At 34.6% G+C, this 16,575-nt stretch overlaps 1 protein-coding gene and 1 non-coding gene across 3 annotated transcripts in view; both read right to left on the bottom strand.

Moving 5' to 3' along the window:
* SLC25A12 (solute carrier family 25 member 12) overlaps positions 1-16,575 on the bottom strand; it is a 78,846-nt gene that overhangs the window by 34,966 nt on the left and 27,305 nt on the right. Inside the window, exons 2-5 of one of the 2 annotated variants that reach the window (XM_010960684.3) lie at positions 13,363-13,466; positions 9,832-9,971; positions 2,905-3,051; positions 618-756 (exon numbers count right to left, since the gene is read on the bottom strand). In XM_010960684.3, coding sequence (XP_010958986.2) covers positions 618-756; positions 2,905-3,051; positions 9,832-9,971; positions 13,363-13,414 — 478 coding nt within the window. In that variant the 5' untranslated portion in view covers positions 13,415-13,466. The remainder of the gene's footprint in view (positions 1-617; positions 757-2,904; positions 3,052-9,831; positions 9,972-13,362; positions 13,467-16,575) is intronic. The other variant, XM_074363885.1, reaches the window with a different exon arrangement.
* On the bottom strand, positions 5,985-6,058 carry TRNAT-GGU (transfer RNA threonine (anticodon GGU)). Its single transcript has one exon. It is a non-coding gene; the product is annotated as a tRNA-Thr (tRNA).

The following is a 16,575-nucleotide window of genomic DNA, read 5'->3' on the forward strand; positions in this document are numbered from 1 at the left end:
TTACAACAAACTTCTGTCATAAGCAACTATTACCTAAAAGCTAAAAGCATTTTAGTATTATTTTAAAAATCTAAGTTCAACTATACAGAAATAACTACAAAAATATGAAAGCTGGCAAAAGATAAAATGTTAAGATGATGAAATGGCAAAACCCAATAAAGATAAATTAACATCAGAGATAAAACAATCTCTTTAGAATCCTCTATCTTATTTGCTTTGGTCTCCAGAATTATAAGATAAAAGAATTGGCTATTCTCCAGTCACCTAAAACATCCTACTACAATTTGGCAAAAGAAGTAGGCTTGCCCATCTTTCTGTGGCAATTCCTTTCTCATACAAACAAGCTGCTACCACAGTGCCACTGACCTGTTTGACAGACTGGGCCAAGGTTCTTTTCAAATCTGTCAAAGCCACTTTTCCATTACTGACCTCAGCATCCCATTAAATCCACCTGGATTCTTGGAGACCATTATGGCCCAAGTGAAGCATAGACACATGGTAACATACTCTCTAGATCTGGCTTCAGAGTAGTAAACTTAGATCAACCTCATGCCCTAGATAAAGAAAAGTCAAAGTGCTGAGATTAAAATCAATACACATATTTTAAAAAATCTTACCCTTTGTGACTTCAACATCTTTCCTTGTGCCAGCTAGAGTGCTATATATCTTACGAACAAGCTCCATGTTATTCAGCAAGGAGTTAAACGCATTGAAGTATGAGAAGCTAACCTGGTGTGAAATACTTCCTCCAGCTGCCTAGGAAATGACAACACAAAAAGTTAAAACCAAATAAAAACAAAAAAAAACCACACATTTATGGACATTGAACTTTTCTCAAAGAAGATCCAAAGGGGTCTTCATTATTAACAACCAGTCCACAAATACAAGAAGGGTATCGTGCTGAAACAGTGTCAGTGCATTTCATGCCCTCAGGGAAGTCTATGTAATTTAGATTTTAAGGAAGAAAGGAACATCTGGAAGTTGGACTTCATGGTTCATCTACCTATAAGGTCAGAAACAACAAATATAATTATCACAGATCAAAAACAAAGATTATTTAAACAGGATTTTCAAATCTTCAACTATGGAACTCCAGCTAGTTCTGGAGAATCCAAACATCAATGTACACTATAAGGAGCATTTTTAAAACTTGCTTTTTTTCCAAGCACATACACAAAAACCAGTGGTAGCCTTAAAATTTAAGACTATTTCACTATATCAACTTTCCTAATCTTTTCTTTTTTAAGCCCATTGTTGTACTTAAGATACAGAACAGTCTTGCTGGGCTCTGATCCCTACCACAAAAGGTACAATTATTAAAAACTCCAAAAGATGTAGAGAAAATCTAGGGCGGATTTATTTGCTGTAAATGATGTCTTTAGTGGAACAGCACTAAAAAGGTTCTCTCATGTCTGCAGAAGGATGGGGGGGCAATGTGGCCTTCATTACTTCTGCAGGGTGAGGAGGTAATTTCTCTGCCATTGGACATAAACTCAAAAGAGAGTATTTTTCATAGTTTGCAAAAGCCTAATTTCTAAGCCAAGAGTCATAAAACCCATGATTAAAAACCTTCTCTATTAAAAACTCAAAATACTTACAGAAATAACAGTGTGACAACCTTAATCATAAAAGTCTATTAAAAAAGTATAGGTAATGATGGGCAAATGTTCCCACTCCCCAGCAATCCCTCACAAACTTGTGTTAACCCAAATATATATGATATTTGTACTAGCCTGAATTTGGATACCAATGAACCAAAAGGAAGACAAATTATTTAATACATTCCTCTGGGAATTGAAATGGCACTTGGTAAGTTGAGGCCATAACAGGTCTATCTAACTCAACTGGAAAAGATTAAAAGGGTCCCCTCACCCAAAGGCACTGAGTCCTTTCTAGTATTTTCTTTCCTTCTTCCCTCCCTCTCTCCCTTTCTGTCCTTCCTTCCTTCTTTCATTTTTTTGGCTGGGGCATGAGGTGAGGGTAGGCGGGTGGGAGATGGGTGTCAAGGAGGTGAAATGTGTAGGAGAAAGTGACATGGTCCATGTTCAAATTCACTGAAGAAAAAGAACAGAAGTTGATCTTTCTACCCTGTCTAAATCAGGGATAATGATCTTCAGCTGAAACAACAAAAGCACTCACTGGCTTCCCTCCATTTAAAACAAGCAGCAATCAAAAACTTATACATAAGTACAACACATGAACAAGAAAACTGGTAAGTGAGGAAGGTTTCACCACTCTTTGTGAGGAAGTGGATGACATCAGTTTGCTATTGGTCCAGATGATTTACTTTTTAGAGATTAGCAGTTTAAAGAACAAAAAACTGTCTGGTCCATGCAGACTGAATGCACAGGTGAAGGGGGCAGAGAGAGGAGTGAGCCACAGAGGTTGACGCCCACATATTTCCTCCATACCTTCTCCCACAGCCATGGTTATTAAAACAGTGTAGAGGCCAGTGATGATCCCTCTAGCAAACAGCACCCTGCAGACAACAAAGGAAGGAGCCATCCGTATAGCAAGGCTTTGGGAGGCTTTGGGAGCCTGGTGGGATGGAAAGAGGCCAAAGGTGAAGGCAGTAGTGTCTGGGAGAAGTACTGCCCACTGGAAAAAGTAATTGCACACCCTTGTCTACAAACCCCCTTGTTTTTTTAGGTGGATTCTGTAAATAAACAATTTGGAAATACATGAGAGCAAGACTGTCACACTGAAAAAAGGCTATGACTTGGGGAAAGACTATTCATTATCACCCCCTACTACCCCACCTCCCTTACACACACCTGTTTACCTTCTACCAACCAAGCATAAGGTTAGAATAGTTGAGAGTCAGACAGGTCCGGGGAGCAATCTAGGACAATGGTTCCAAAGGTTTAAGCAAACAGAAAGTTGAATTGGTTGCTTTTTACTTACTGAGACTAAGTTCTCCTCCACGAAGGGAGTAAGCATGTGAGACCGAATGGTAACCATGATGTCACTGAAATCCAGACCAGAAATCACGCCACTTTTGTTTTTGTCTTTCAGTGCAAAGGCTTGTCTTGCATGTTCCAACTGTAGCTCCTAGAGGGAAAAGTTAAGAGATGAGGCATTAGACTGATTAAAGCACATCCCAAGTGTATGTTTAGAAAAAGATAGCCATCCTTCCCCTACATGCACTTACTACAAAAATGAACAATATACAGCTCTGAATGTACAACAAAATTCATTTCTTTTTAAAAAGCACATATTTTCCTGAAACTGTACTACATTTGCTCCTCAGGAAGAAAAGCGAATCACAACATGTCAATAAAGGAAGGAGAAAAAAACCTTTTTTACATGAAAAGTTTTCAACACTGAAAACAGATAGTGTCTTTTCAGTGTTTTAATTTCAGCCTTTAAAATAAGTAGTAAATCTCCTGCTTGAAGGTGTTCTTGTCATCCAAGAGCAATTTTTGAATTAGTTTCCCTTCATATCCAATGGTTCTGCATTCACAGATTCAACCAACCACAGCTCGAGTTCTTACATGAAAGTTACGAATAACAAACTGCATAACTAGTATCCAGCTGTCGGCTTTGGGCACAGTTACACATGAACTGTAAAACAATCCAGATTTCTGAACTTTTAAACTATTGGGCAGCCAAGCTGTGTAATAAATGATATTAACAAAAAATAATGCAATTTGCCAGCAATACCCTAAGTACTATACAAAAGTCACAATTAGAGCATTGCTGCCCTGAGGACACATGACATAATCCAAATAAATTTGTTATCACACATAGTAATGGTGCTGTTGGATGTCACTTTCACACTATTTGCAACTCTGGAAATAATATTTCTATCTAAATATACAAATATTATTCCTAGATAAAATTAAATAATGCAATCTTCATTACCATTTATTTATTAAAGCCTACAAATCAATGCTGCTTTACCCTTTCCTGACATTTAAAATAGCTTTTTATAGAAGTTTCACTATTTTACTGATTAATTATATTTTCCCATATCTCAACAGTAATTCAAAGACATTAAAATTTCCCTGGTAGGCATCTCATTAAATTCATTAGGCTATACACTTTCATATGGCCTTCTGTATTTGTATGACATTTAACAATAAAAGTTTTTTAAATATTTTTTTCTTAGCAGGTTGATAGGTTAGAGACTAGTATACCAAACCTACTAAATCTTTCAATAATCTTAACTTTAAACAAACTCAGTAACACTGTAGAAAACATCTAAACATTTTAGTATCTATCATCAAACATCTAAATATCTGGATTTTCTTCAAAAGACCAATAGAAATAGAGAAACTAAAACTCAACTGGTAAGTATGTATGAAAGATACAAAATAAACAATGAGCATGAGTTTTCTCTTTCCTACTGTTCTCTACTTTTTTTTAATTTCAACTTTATTAAGGTATAATTGACAAAAAACTGCAATATATTTAAAGTATACAACATGAGTTGATATATGTAATATTGTGAAAGAATTCCCACCATTGAGTTAACACATCCATCACGTCACATTTATTTTTTTTCATGTTTGTTTGTTTATTGGTATTTCGGTCTGGTTTTTTTTTAAATATTTATTTTAATTCTCATTTTGTATTGATATGTAGTTGATCTACAATATTAGTTTCAGGTGCACAGAAAAGCGATTTAGTTATACATAACTTTTTTTTTTTTTCAGATTCTTTTCCATTACAGCTCATCTTTTTGATGATAACACTTAAGTTCTACTCTCTTAGCCAATTTCAATTACATAAGACAGTACTATCAACTATAGTCACCATGTTATACATTAGATCTTCAGAACTTATTCACCTTAAAACTGAAAGTTCATGCTCTTTTTCCAGCTTCTCCCTATTTCTCCCACCTCTAGCCACTGGCAATCACTATTCTACTGTTTCTATGTGGTCAACTTTTTTTTTTAGATTCTACGTATAAATGATATCATGGAGTGTTTGTCTTTCTCTGTTTGGTTTATTTCACTTAGCGTAATACCCTCCAAGTTCATCCATGTTGTTGCAAATGACAGGATTTGCTTTTTTTTTTTTCAAGTTGAATACTATTCCACTGTATATATGTGCAATAATATATACATACATACATATACACATACCACATTTTCTTTATCCATTCATCTGTCAATGAACACTTAGGTTGTTTCTATACCTTGGTTATTATGATAATGCTGCAATAAACTAAGAGTATAGATATCTCTTTGAGACAATGATTCTGCTTCCTTTGGATGTATACCCAGAAGTAGGATTGCTGAATCATGGTAGTTCTGTTTTCAATTTCTTGAGGTTCCTCCATATTGTTTCCCATAGTGGCTGTACCAGTTTACACTTCCATCAACAGTGTAAACAGGTTCCCTTTCATCCACATTTTTGACAGCATCTGTTGTCTCTAGTCTTTCTGATAACAGACATCCTAACAAGTATGAAGTGATATTTCATTGTGGTTTTGATTTACATTTCCCTGATGGCTAGTAGTGCTTAAAAACTTTTCATGTACCTGTTGACCATCTCTATGTCTTCTTCAGAAAAATGTCTATTCATATCCCTTGCTCATTTTTTAATTTGGTTATTTAGGGGCTGGGGGGTTGTTTTGGGGTTTGTTTGGGTTTTTTATTTTCTACTGAGTTGAATGAGTTTCTTGTGTATTTTGGATGTTAACCTCTTATCAGATACGTACTTTGTAAATATTTTCTCCTATTCCATAGCTTGCTTTTTCATTTTGTTGATGGCTTCCTTTGCTGTGCAGCTTTTCAGTTTTATGTAGTCCTACTTGTTTATTTTCGTTTTTGTTGCCTTTGCTTTTGGTGTCAAATTCAAAAGATCATTGCCAAGATTGATGTATAATTTCTTCTAGGTTATCTCATTTGTTAGTATATAACTGTTTATAGTAATTTCTTATGATCTTTATCAGCTATAATATCTTCTCTTTCTTTAACATTTTTTCTTTTTTGGCAGGGTGGAGGTAATTAGATTTACTATTTATTTATTTATTAAGGAGGCACTGGGGATTGAACCCAGGTCCTCATGCATACCAAGCATGCACTCTACCATTTGAGCTATACCCTCCCCCCTTGTCTTCTCTTTCATTTCTGATTTTGAGTCTTCTTTTTTCTTAGTCTAGCTAAATGTCTGTCAATCTTATCTTTTAAAAAAACAGTTCTTGGTTTCAATGATCTCTTCTATTGTCTTTCTAGTCTCTATTTCATTTATTCCTGCTTTGATCTTTGTTATTTCCTTCCTTCTACTGACTTTGGGCTTAGTTTATTCTTTTTCTAGTTCCTTGAGGTATAAAGGTAGGTTATTTGAGATTTTTCTTTTTTCTTAATGTATAAAATTACCTCTTAGAACTGCTTTTGCTATATACTGTCAGTTTTGGTATGCTGTGTTTCCATTCTCATTTGTCTCAACATATATTTTGATTTTCCTTTTGATTTCTTCTATGAACCACTGTTTATTTAGGAGCATGTTGTTCAATCTCAAGTTTGTAGATTTTCTCCTCTTCTACTTCAGTCATTCTTCCTAACTCACTCCATCTTTCTATCACCTCAGCTCCAACTACATCACCCTTCAAATGAAGCAGGACTTTTTTACCTTTATTTCACTCTTAAAATATGACTGAAAGTGTTTCTCATGAAAGTATATTCCTGAGCAGCATCAGAAGCAGACATAGGTCCACTTCCTATCTTACATAGGTTCTCCCTTCCTCACTTCTCCTTTTTTCCTCCTATTTATGTTTTTGTTATGCCTGGTCTTCTCCATGCATATACCTTAGCCTCTAAGAAATATCCAGTGGAAACCATGGGCTTATTAATGACACTCAGCACTGAAGAAAATGTGCACCTTTATATTAAAGACAAAGCAGAATCCTCATTTCAAGAGTAATGTTAGAAGAATACATTTTCTATTTTCTATTAGGTCAACAGTTGAAGGACTCTTATGTAACTTTTAAAGATATATATTTAAGTACCAAGATGAAACTACAGAGCATATGGGACTGGCTTCCAAATGATCCAGCAGGGGACAGAGTGGAGTATAGACAAAAAAAAGACTGGCCAACAGTTAATAATTGTTCATACAGGTTGATGGGTACATGGAGATTCATTACACTATTCTATTTTCAAATATATTTGAAGTCTTTCAAAATAAAAAGTTTAAAAAATTAAAATTAAGGACTTCAAAATGAGAAGCAAAACAAAGGGGAAAAGTTCCACATATAAAGCTCTCCATTTATGTAATAATCAAAATATCAGGGTAGAATAGTTACTGTGATTACATTAATGAAGAAACAATACTCTGGACTTATAAAAGATAAAATAACACTATTCTAAAAAGATAAAATAATATAATAAGTAAAGGATAAAATAAATCTGCTTCTGGATTGAAAGGGTGAGAAAGAGAACTGAGGGAAAGGGTAATGCTAGAAATGCATTTCATTTAACTATATGATGAAAATAGCAGAGCTTCAGAAATGTGGCTTTGGATGAGACTGAACTAGCACATTTAGCTCCACTGTCTTCCAAAACTCTGCTCTTCACTAAAATCACAGTAAAGAACTAAAAACAAAACAAAACAGAAACCCAAGAACAAAGAGAACAGAAAAGAAGACAGAAACTACATTTTTAAGATTAGAGAGCAAAAGGGCAAGGGACAACTGGCTTACCAGGCCCAAGAAAACTAGAAGTGAAGAAAGCAAAAAAGCAATACAACATACATAACAGAACCCCCAAAGACTCAGGAATTGGCTGTACTAGTCCCCTTAGAAGTGATAGTGAAGGTGGAGCTGAAAACAGGAGCCTTAGATGGAAATCTGTTTAAAACCAGTTAGTTGCCTGCCGTACTCCACCATAGCCAGGCCTTTGTCCCTTTCCAAACATGGCAGAGGACTAGGTGAGTTTAACAGAGGATCTCTGGACTAGTGGAGACCAGGAACAATTGAAAAGAGGTAATTAAATCAAAGTCCATCTCCTTACTAAATGTTGAGACCTCCAACCCTCTTGACATACTCAACAGTATCAAAAGCCAAATCTAATACTCCAGATGGGAGGCTAGATGATTATTCTAATTCCCCAATCCAAAATAAAAGACCTGAACATACAGATATTAGAGAGTCCCCAATAAAACAGCCTAGCCAGAGAACTTTAGTGTAAGGTCCAGCTAGTAAGTTCTGCCATGAACTCAAAGCTCCCAATAAGCCTCAAACTTAATTTTAAATAGGAGCAGAAGACCAAGAGCAATCAGACATATAAGAAGAGTTACTAACATGAAAAACAGAGACCCAAACAAAGAAAAAGAAAGTAACTGGCAGGAAACAGACACTTTGCTGGGAAAAAAATGAAAAATCAAAAACAAACAAAAAACCTGTCTTTAATATCTTTGGAGAAGTGAGAGAAAACAATACATCCATGAGAGTACAGTATGCTATTTTTGAAAGGAATATTTTAAAAACCAAAAAGAGCTCCTGAAAATAAGAAATATAACAAAAATAAAAAACTTAATAGAAGGTTCAGAAGAAAAATAGAGAAATGAAAACTAAAGGATCATACATTTAATATATTTACTAGCTCTAGACAGGAAGAAAATAGAAGAAAAAATCCTAAGAATATTTTCAAGAATTGAAGGGCATAAACTTTCAAATTAAAAGAACCCACTGAATGCCCAGCATAATAAACTCACACCAAGGAATATCATTCTGAAATTTCAAAACACTGAAGAAAAGAAAAAAATCTTAAAAGATTTGATAACAGGTATTCAAACAAATACATGTACACTACTGATCACAGCAGCACTATTCATAATAGCCAAAAGGCAAGAACACAAGTATCCATCAACTAATGAATGGATAGATAAATATGGTATAGCCATACAATAGAATACTATTCAGCCATAAAAAGGAAAGTACAAATGCAGGCTACACATAGATATTCTTTGAAAACTCTATGCTAAACAAGAAAAAGCCAGACACAGAAAGTCATATGGTATAATTCCATTTATATGAAATATCCAGAATAGATAAATCCACAGAGACAGTAAATTGGTGGTGGTCAGGGGCTGAGGAGAAGCAAAAATGGGGTGTGACTGCTTAATCAGTACAGGTTTTCTTTTGGGGAAATGAAAAGGTTTTGGAACTAGATAGAGATGGTGGTTGCACAACACTGTGAATGTACTAAATGCCACTAAATTGTGTACTTACACATGGTTAATTGTATGTTAAGTGAATTTTACCTCAATTTTTTTTGAGGTAAAAATAAAGAAAGGTCCTGGATTGCTCCAAGAGGATGAAACTGATAGAATACCCACTGAATTTTAAACATATTAAAATAAGATTTTAATAATGAAGGCAAAATTTGAGACTGAATTAGTATTAATACACTGAAAACGAAAAAAGAAAAACTAGCATCTCTAAGAAAAGTAATCATTTTATTTATGCATGGTGTTTACAAAATTGTGGCAATTCAAATATGATTACTGATCTAAGCAGAACCACGACATAATTATATGGAGGGTGAGGACAGAAAATGTCCAAGTCTGTAGTATGAGGAAAAGGTGAAAGAGCGAGCTCTTAATCTCCCACAGCTTGAGTTAAATGAAAAATATCAAAGAATGAAAAATTAAAAAGTAGAAGTGCCAACACAAGTTTATTACTGAAAGTTGTGAAAACAAACTCTGAAAGAAGCAATGATAAGAATTTAAAGAAGCTGTCTCTGGGAGTGGGAAATAAAAAACGGGACTGAAATACCACAGAAGATTGCTATTTTTTTGTAATAAACCAAATAAAATTAAAAGGAAGGAGGTGATAGTGTAAAGGCATACATTTATACCAGTTACAAAAAACAATCTCACCTGAAGAAACTGTGTGAATTCTGTGTAGTTAAGATGCTTCTTCCGATTATGCCCGAAATGCAGCCGAATAAACTCACAGTCCCAGTTAAAAGGGATATGATGATGAATAATAGTCTGTCCAAAAATTTCTTTGACATTTTCTTAAAAGGGAAAACAAAAACAAATAAATTACATCTGGAATAAGTAGTTTAGTCCACTGCAATGTTCCTACAGAAAGAAATTAAGAGAAATTTTAAAAGTCAATATTATCTGCTTCTATTAAGATTAGCTGCAAAATTTTTTGTGCCCAGAAACCCATGCACAGGAACACAATTAATACAAAATATAATTTTACAGTTAAGATTGTGTACCATTACATGTAAGGCCATGAGATTCTTAATTTCTCTTGATTTAATTTTAATTAGGAAGTGATTTATATCTTGCACTATAAATGGCTGCTACTTTGCATTCTAGTATAAAATCAATAGTGTTTTCCCGGTTCCTCAAGGAGTCGAATTAAGCCCTTTATCAGAAGCATGAATATCTAAATTACAGTATAATGCAATATTTGTCATACTAAGTATGGCTTGATTGAGGCTTGATTATTACATTCACACTAGCCTGAATATGTCTATTGAAGATAGGTATAAGAAATACTACCAAAAGCATATCATTAGCTCAGCAGCAAGCACCTTATTAAAAGCTTCTGATATTGTCAAAAATATGGTCTTGACACAAAGCTTCAAAATCCCCATAAAAACCATGATTATTAGTCTCAACTATTAAAATATTTTAAGATCAGTGAAATTAGTGATTCACTTTTAAATAAAGGACTAAACACAGTATACTAACTTTTAGGTAGGAACCAGTCACACTGTGTAATATACAACCAAAACCCTCTGACAGCTTGTCTTCATGCACTAATAATGTCATTCACTTTCTTACACAGTTCTACACTTACTATGAAAGTCAATTCACAAATGACTGGTACTTTAACAAGCATAGACTGGATAGACTAATTTAGAAGCTCATGCCAAAAAAAAAAAAAAATCATTAACAAAGTTAAGAAAGCAGGAAGCCTGTTTTACTAATGTCTTAAGAAGAAAATTATTTTCAAATTTAAGCCAATTATATTAGTGAAAGGGTTTTACCATCTATAGCTATCAATTATACTAAATAATTAGTAAATATAAGCTTAATGTTTTAAAATCTCCAACTATGTTATTTTCTCTAATTTCTGCAAATGCTTTGAATATAGATTTCATATTGTAAATGGTTTAATGGATTCCCTTTAGTTTTATATACCTTTTTTTGTTGTTGATAAAAGCACTGCTATGGTGGGGGGTGGGGAAAGCATAAGAATCCTGCACTGGATATCCTACCAGTCTGGACTCAACATGATAGCTCTGAGTAGGTCACAGTAATCAGTAATTGGAAGAAGGCATTGGATGTCACTGGGGAGATGGGATTCTCATCTTTTCTTTCAAATGGAATGTAGCATTTATTTCTTGCCTAAGTAGCAAAAGTATTTCAGAGTTTTCAAATCATATCAATTATTTTCACCTTCCATAAACACAAATTAAATATATCAATTTTTGTTTCTAATAGCAAAGAACTCAGTAGCAATTTATGGGACTCTAACCAACACAAAGGATTACCCTCAAATCTATACGAAACTTCAGCAAGTTGTAAAATATGTTAAGGTTTTCAATATAATTAAAATAATAAGGGCTGTAAAAAAATATTTAGAGTTAAAAATATTATGGCAACTTAGCAAAGATTTTTTTAGGACCCTAAATTAATTAGCTGCTTCCATTTCCAAATTAATTAATTTGATTTCTTATTTTTAAGGTCTAACAAAGTGTTAATCTAAGGGAATATGAAGAAATTAATGGAAAGCATATTAAGATAACTTAAATTACTACATATATTTGAGTAATATTAAGATAAATTATCTAAGGGAATAAGTTATTTTATAACCTTTATTGTAAAGGCCACAACTTCCCAAACTTAACTATTTGATAAGAAGTATATATATATAGTATACTTATATATATATATAGCTACCTAACTAAGTTTTATATAATAGTGGAATAAAACTGAATTCTCTTTTTATGATTGGAAAATATCAGAATTTCAAATGTGAAACTTTATCAAATAAAGCCAAAGATTCAATAGCTTTCAAACTTACTAAAATTTAACTATGAAAATTATTTTCTATTATCACAACAAGAATATTTATAAACCAAAATTACAATGTATAATTTATATTCAGAAAAACAGCTCTAAGATAAAAACTTTTAACTAAAATCCTATTTTGTAAACTTCCTAGCAACCTCTAAATAAGATCTTACAATACCTTTGAAACAATTATAATGATAGCTTAAATTACTCATACTAATTTCCCCAAATATAGAAGTGTCATTTTCCATGAGTATTTGTTTGAACATTTCCCATTGCTCCCAAAGTGGTCAATTGACAGTTTTGTATATGGTTTTATTATGACCATTATTATGTGCTGCGGTTAATTAACTACCCCCAGACACTTTTAATTATTTTAGCCATGTCCCAGGCTACAAAATTTCAAACCTACTTTGGCACCTCTTGATGTATCCCACTTCCCTTCTGTTATTATTTCCACTACCAACTGCCTAAGGCTAAATCAGGAAGCTTACAGAAATAATTAGTATGACTACTGTTTTGAAGTCAAATTCATAATTACCACTTTACTTTTACCAGGATATACTTAACAACAACAAAAAAAAAAAGTGTACAGAAGCTCCGGAACTAGAGCTTATACTTGTGTGAGGCAATAGCCCAAAGAGCTGATGTTCTTCTAATCTTACCCGGTTTTATCAGGTTCTGCATGACATGAAAGGGAACACCAATGATCTCAAATATCCTCAATGTATCTAACTGAAACTACATAGCAAGTTTCCCCCCAGAGAGAATCCCGTCTTTCCAGTGGCAAACAAGGGTCTTTAGCTCTCCAAGGAGTGCTAATTCAGTGGCCACTGTTCTGGCCTGGATGAAAGGGATATGACAGTCACATCTTATTGGCAGCAAGATCTGATCTAGTGTTTTATACTAGGTTGGCACTGTAAGGGAAATAGGAATCCATTCGTTTTCTGACATATGGAAAACAATAGACCACTTTTTCACTTCCTGCTTATGAAAGAGATGGTTTATAATTCCTTTGAAAAGGGATTCGGGGCCAGATACAAAAGTAGCCTGTCATTATGTTCTCTTTACTTAAAGGAGAGGAGCACAATGACTTGTCAGGAGGGCAGATAATGGTGACAACTGTGATTAGGTAAAAATGTTCACAGACAAATAACATTAGTCACTTTAGCTGTATCAGTCACTTATGATGATTGGACTAGATGAAATATACCCCGAAGCATATATATTATGTAAATATGTCTTAACAGAGGTTTTAATTTCCCCAGCAGCCCACGCTGTGTCTCCCCATCTCATCCACCCTCATCCCTCCCCTGGTCCCTATGGGAGCTTCCTACTGGTCTTGTTCACCTTTCTGCAGTACAAAATTACCTCTGACCGGGGCTGGCACTCTTCTCCAAGACTGCCGCCATGCCTGCTCCATGAATGAGCCTGGAAGGAGCTGCTGTACCAACGGTGTGGCCAGAGAACTCCTCCTGTAGGTATACAAGCCATCAGCCCTGTGACACAGCCCACCTACCATCAGCCCAACGACATCCTGATTCCAAGGATTCCAGCCCAGCAGGAGCCACTGCTTCCAGCTTACAGGCTTGAGACCAAACATTTTTACTGTCAGGGAAAAAAAGGTCCTCAATAACTGAATTTCACCTGCACGGTTCTTAAAGTGAAGTCAGAGAGGCTTGTAGAAGGACTCTCACCACGAACAATGAAAATCCTTGCATATAACTGAACAAAAACAGTGGCAAGACTTGTGGAAGTAGAGTTTCTCAGTGAAGGAAAACTTGGGGGGAAAGAAGAGGAACAACTAAGAGACCAAAAAAGAAAACAAAGGAAAACAAACAACAACAACAAAAAGATCAACAACAGGAACTTGTAGAAGTTGTCCCAGCCAACACAGCAAATCAGGCCAGACTTCTAGGTTCTACTTCCAGGTGGGTCATTAGTTTCCTGTGTGACCTCCTCTGTTTTCCAGAGGGAAAGTATTTCTATTAACCCTTTACCTACCTCCAAAAGGGACTACTGTACAATCAGTCAAGAGAGTAGTCCTGCTGCCAAATATCTGTAAAGGTCCATTTCTCAGGAAAGATAAGTTTACATTTAAAGAGCGTCTATTACTATAGAAGCTAGATGCTTCAACAGTCTATCACCAAATGGCATAAAAACAAAGTAACACCATGTCCTCTTTTTACCTCAAACCCTAAGCTACTCTAATGGCTTTGAGTATTAACATGACCTCTGCAATATCTGAAAGGAGTCTCACAAAATCTTCCTGATTTAATTTGAACACCCAAGTGAAGCTCTAATTCTTACAAAATTAAACTAGGTATTTATCATTAGAATTTCACATTATTCCATGTCTATACCTTTGTTTCCACTGAGAGAGAATATGACATTTTTTATATCTAGACTTACATCTCCTGAATCTTTTAACAAAAGCAGTGGTCATGCCTAGAACATCCCAATCTGTTATTCCCTTTAGGGAAAAAGAGTTTATTTTAGAGGCGCATATGGAACACATTTTTATTTGTGATACATAATGATGGTCAAACACAGTACAAGATCAAAAGGAATCTTTACTTTTTGAGGGTTCCACAATCAAGGGGTAAAGATGTGCTCTGGAAAAGTTTCCTTCAGAGTTCCCATTCTCGGGCAAACACTTTCAAACACATGTTGATGAGATTTTTAATAGAAAATTTAGAATATATAATGTTTTATATTCATTTATTAGTTAACAGATAAGTGTGTTTGTTTGTTTTTTTTTAGAATGATTACATCCTTGTTAAAGCAATAAGCTTTTTTTTTTTTTTAAATTGGGACAAAGGCATGACAACTATTGACAACACAATGTAGAATAGCTGGTTATCTAGGTTACCTCAACCTAATTCTGTTGAGCAGAATATCCAGTATACTAGTGAACAACAGTGAGACCAAGGCAAGTTTATACTATATCTAGCACACACCAGTCATGCAATGGCCCCTACAAGGCTCATGCCACCAGTCAGTAACAGATACACAAGCCATTAAGTAATCATCCACAGCATGCATTAAAAGTTTTATTAAAAGAACACCAAAGAAGAAACAACTAGTGATTTTATTCACTCTTTTAAAAACTCCAGAGCCCTCTCTTTTGAGCTTATACATTCTGAAATGGATTATCAAGGTCTCAATGTAAGTCCTCTCCCCCAGAGCAAAGGCATCTCTAATAAAAAAAAAAAAAAAAAAACTTGTCCAGCATTCAAGTAAATGTTGTTCAACACTGCTGTTTATATAAACACTTGCAACAATGCACACAATTTAAGTATACAATATGATGTCTACAAAAAGCATATCTAAAAAAATAAAAGTATAGATAAAAGCAATTTACAAGTATACAGATAACATCATCATCCTAGTCCATGACATATACCGATGGCATAATAGTCCTTCCCCACTCCATTACACCTTGCATCCAATTTTCTCTCCTGCCTTTCTCTCCTGATGTGCACAAGAAAAAACTATACTTTATATAAGCTCCAAACTAGAAAACGTAAGGCAATAAGCAATTCTTTTCATTAAGTGGGTACAAACATGAAAACTGACCTTTATCACAGATCCAAAATCCTATAAATATAAATTCCAAGTTAATTATTTCCTTATGCTGAAATTCTGTAGTCTTGATACAGCCTGAAATGAGTGGGCCTTAGAAATCTTGTTAAATGGCATTTGTAGCAGTCTCAATGCTTTTCTTCTTTTCTTAAAAATATAAAATTAAACTTTCCTTCATTATGATTCTTTTCACTTTAGTTAAGAAATTTTGTCTAAAAATGGAGCATCAAAATTAAGGAGGTAGGACAGGAAGGGGAAATGGTCAAGGTCCCCAGGAAATAGGTGAGCACCAGGAGTACCATCAAGAGAATCATCCAGTTGGCCAGGGACCACAGGAACAATGTTGAAAGGGGGTTCAACCTTATCTTATTCCGTAAGAATCTTCCTAGCTCTAGACTATGGAGCAGAAGAGTGAAGGATTCTGGATGGTTTATAAGTTCTTCAGTTCATGCCAGATGCTATAAAAACTAAAACTGATTTGTTTTGCTTTTAATCCTATTTTCTTGAAATTCTAACTCATAAATCATTGAAGGAAAAACAAAAGATCTATAAAATGCTAAAGCTGTAATCTAATAACAAGCTTTCACTTGTATGAAATAATACGGTGTGTATAAATCACTCAGCTACTTCCTACATATTGTAATCTACTGATCAACAATAGCATGAGTCTCTATTGTTAGTCTGTTGGATGAACTGACTTGAGTGACTTATTCTTAAAAATAGAAATTGGAAGTGAAGGGTATAGCTTAGCGGTAGAGTGTGTGTCTAGCATGAACAAGGTCCTGGGTTCAATCCCCAGTTCCTCCATAAAAAAATAAATAAATAAACCTAATTACCCTCCCCACAAAATAATATATAAAAATAGAAATTGGGAAAAGCAATCAAATGGAGGAGATACAAAGAATCATGATACCAAGGTAAAGGGGACAAAGTAAATTAGTATTTGGTTTTGGGAAATCTAATTCATCAACAGTGGGCACATGATAGGTGCACAGGTGC

Source organism: Camelus bactrianus, chromosome 5, assembly GCF_048773025.1.
Source record: "Camelus bactrianus isolate YW-2024 breed Bactrian camel chromosome 5, ASM4877302v1, whole genome shotgun sequence".
Lineage (NCBI taxonomy): Eukaryota > Metazoa > Chordata > Mammalia > Artiodactyla > Camelidae > Camelus > Camelus bactrianus.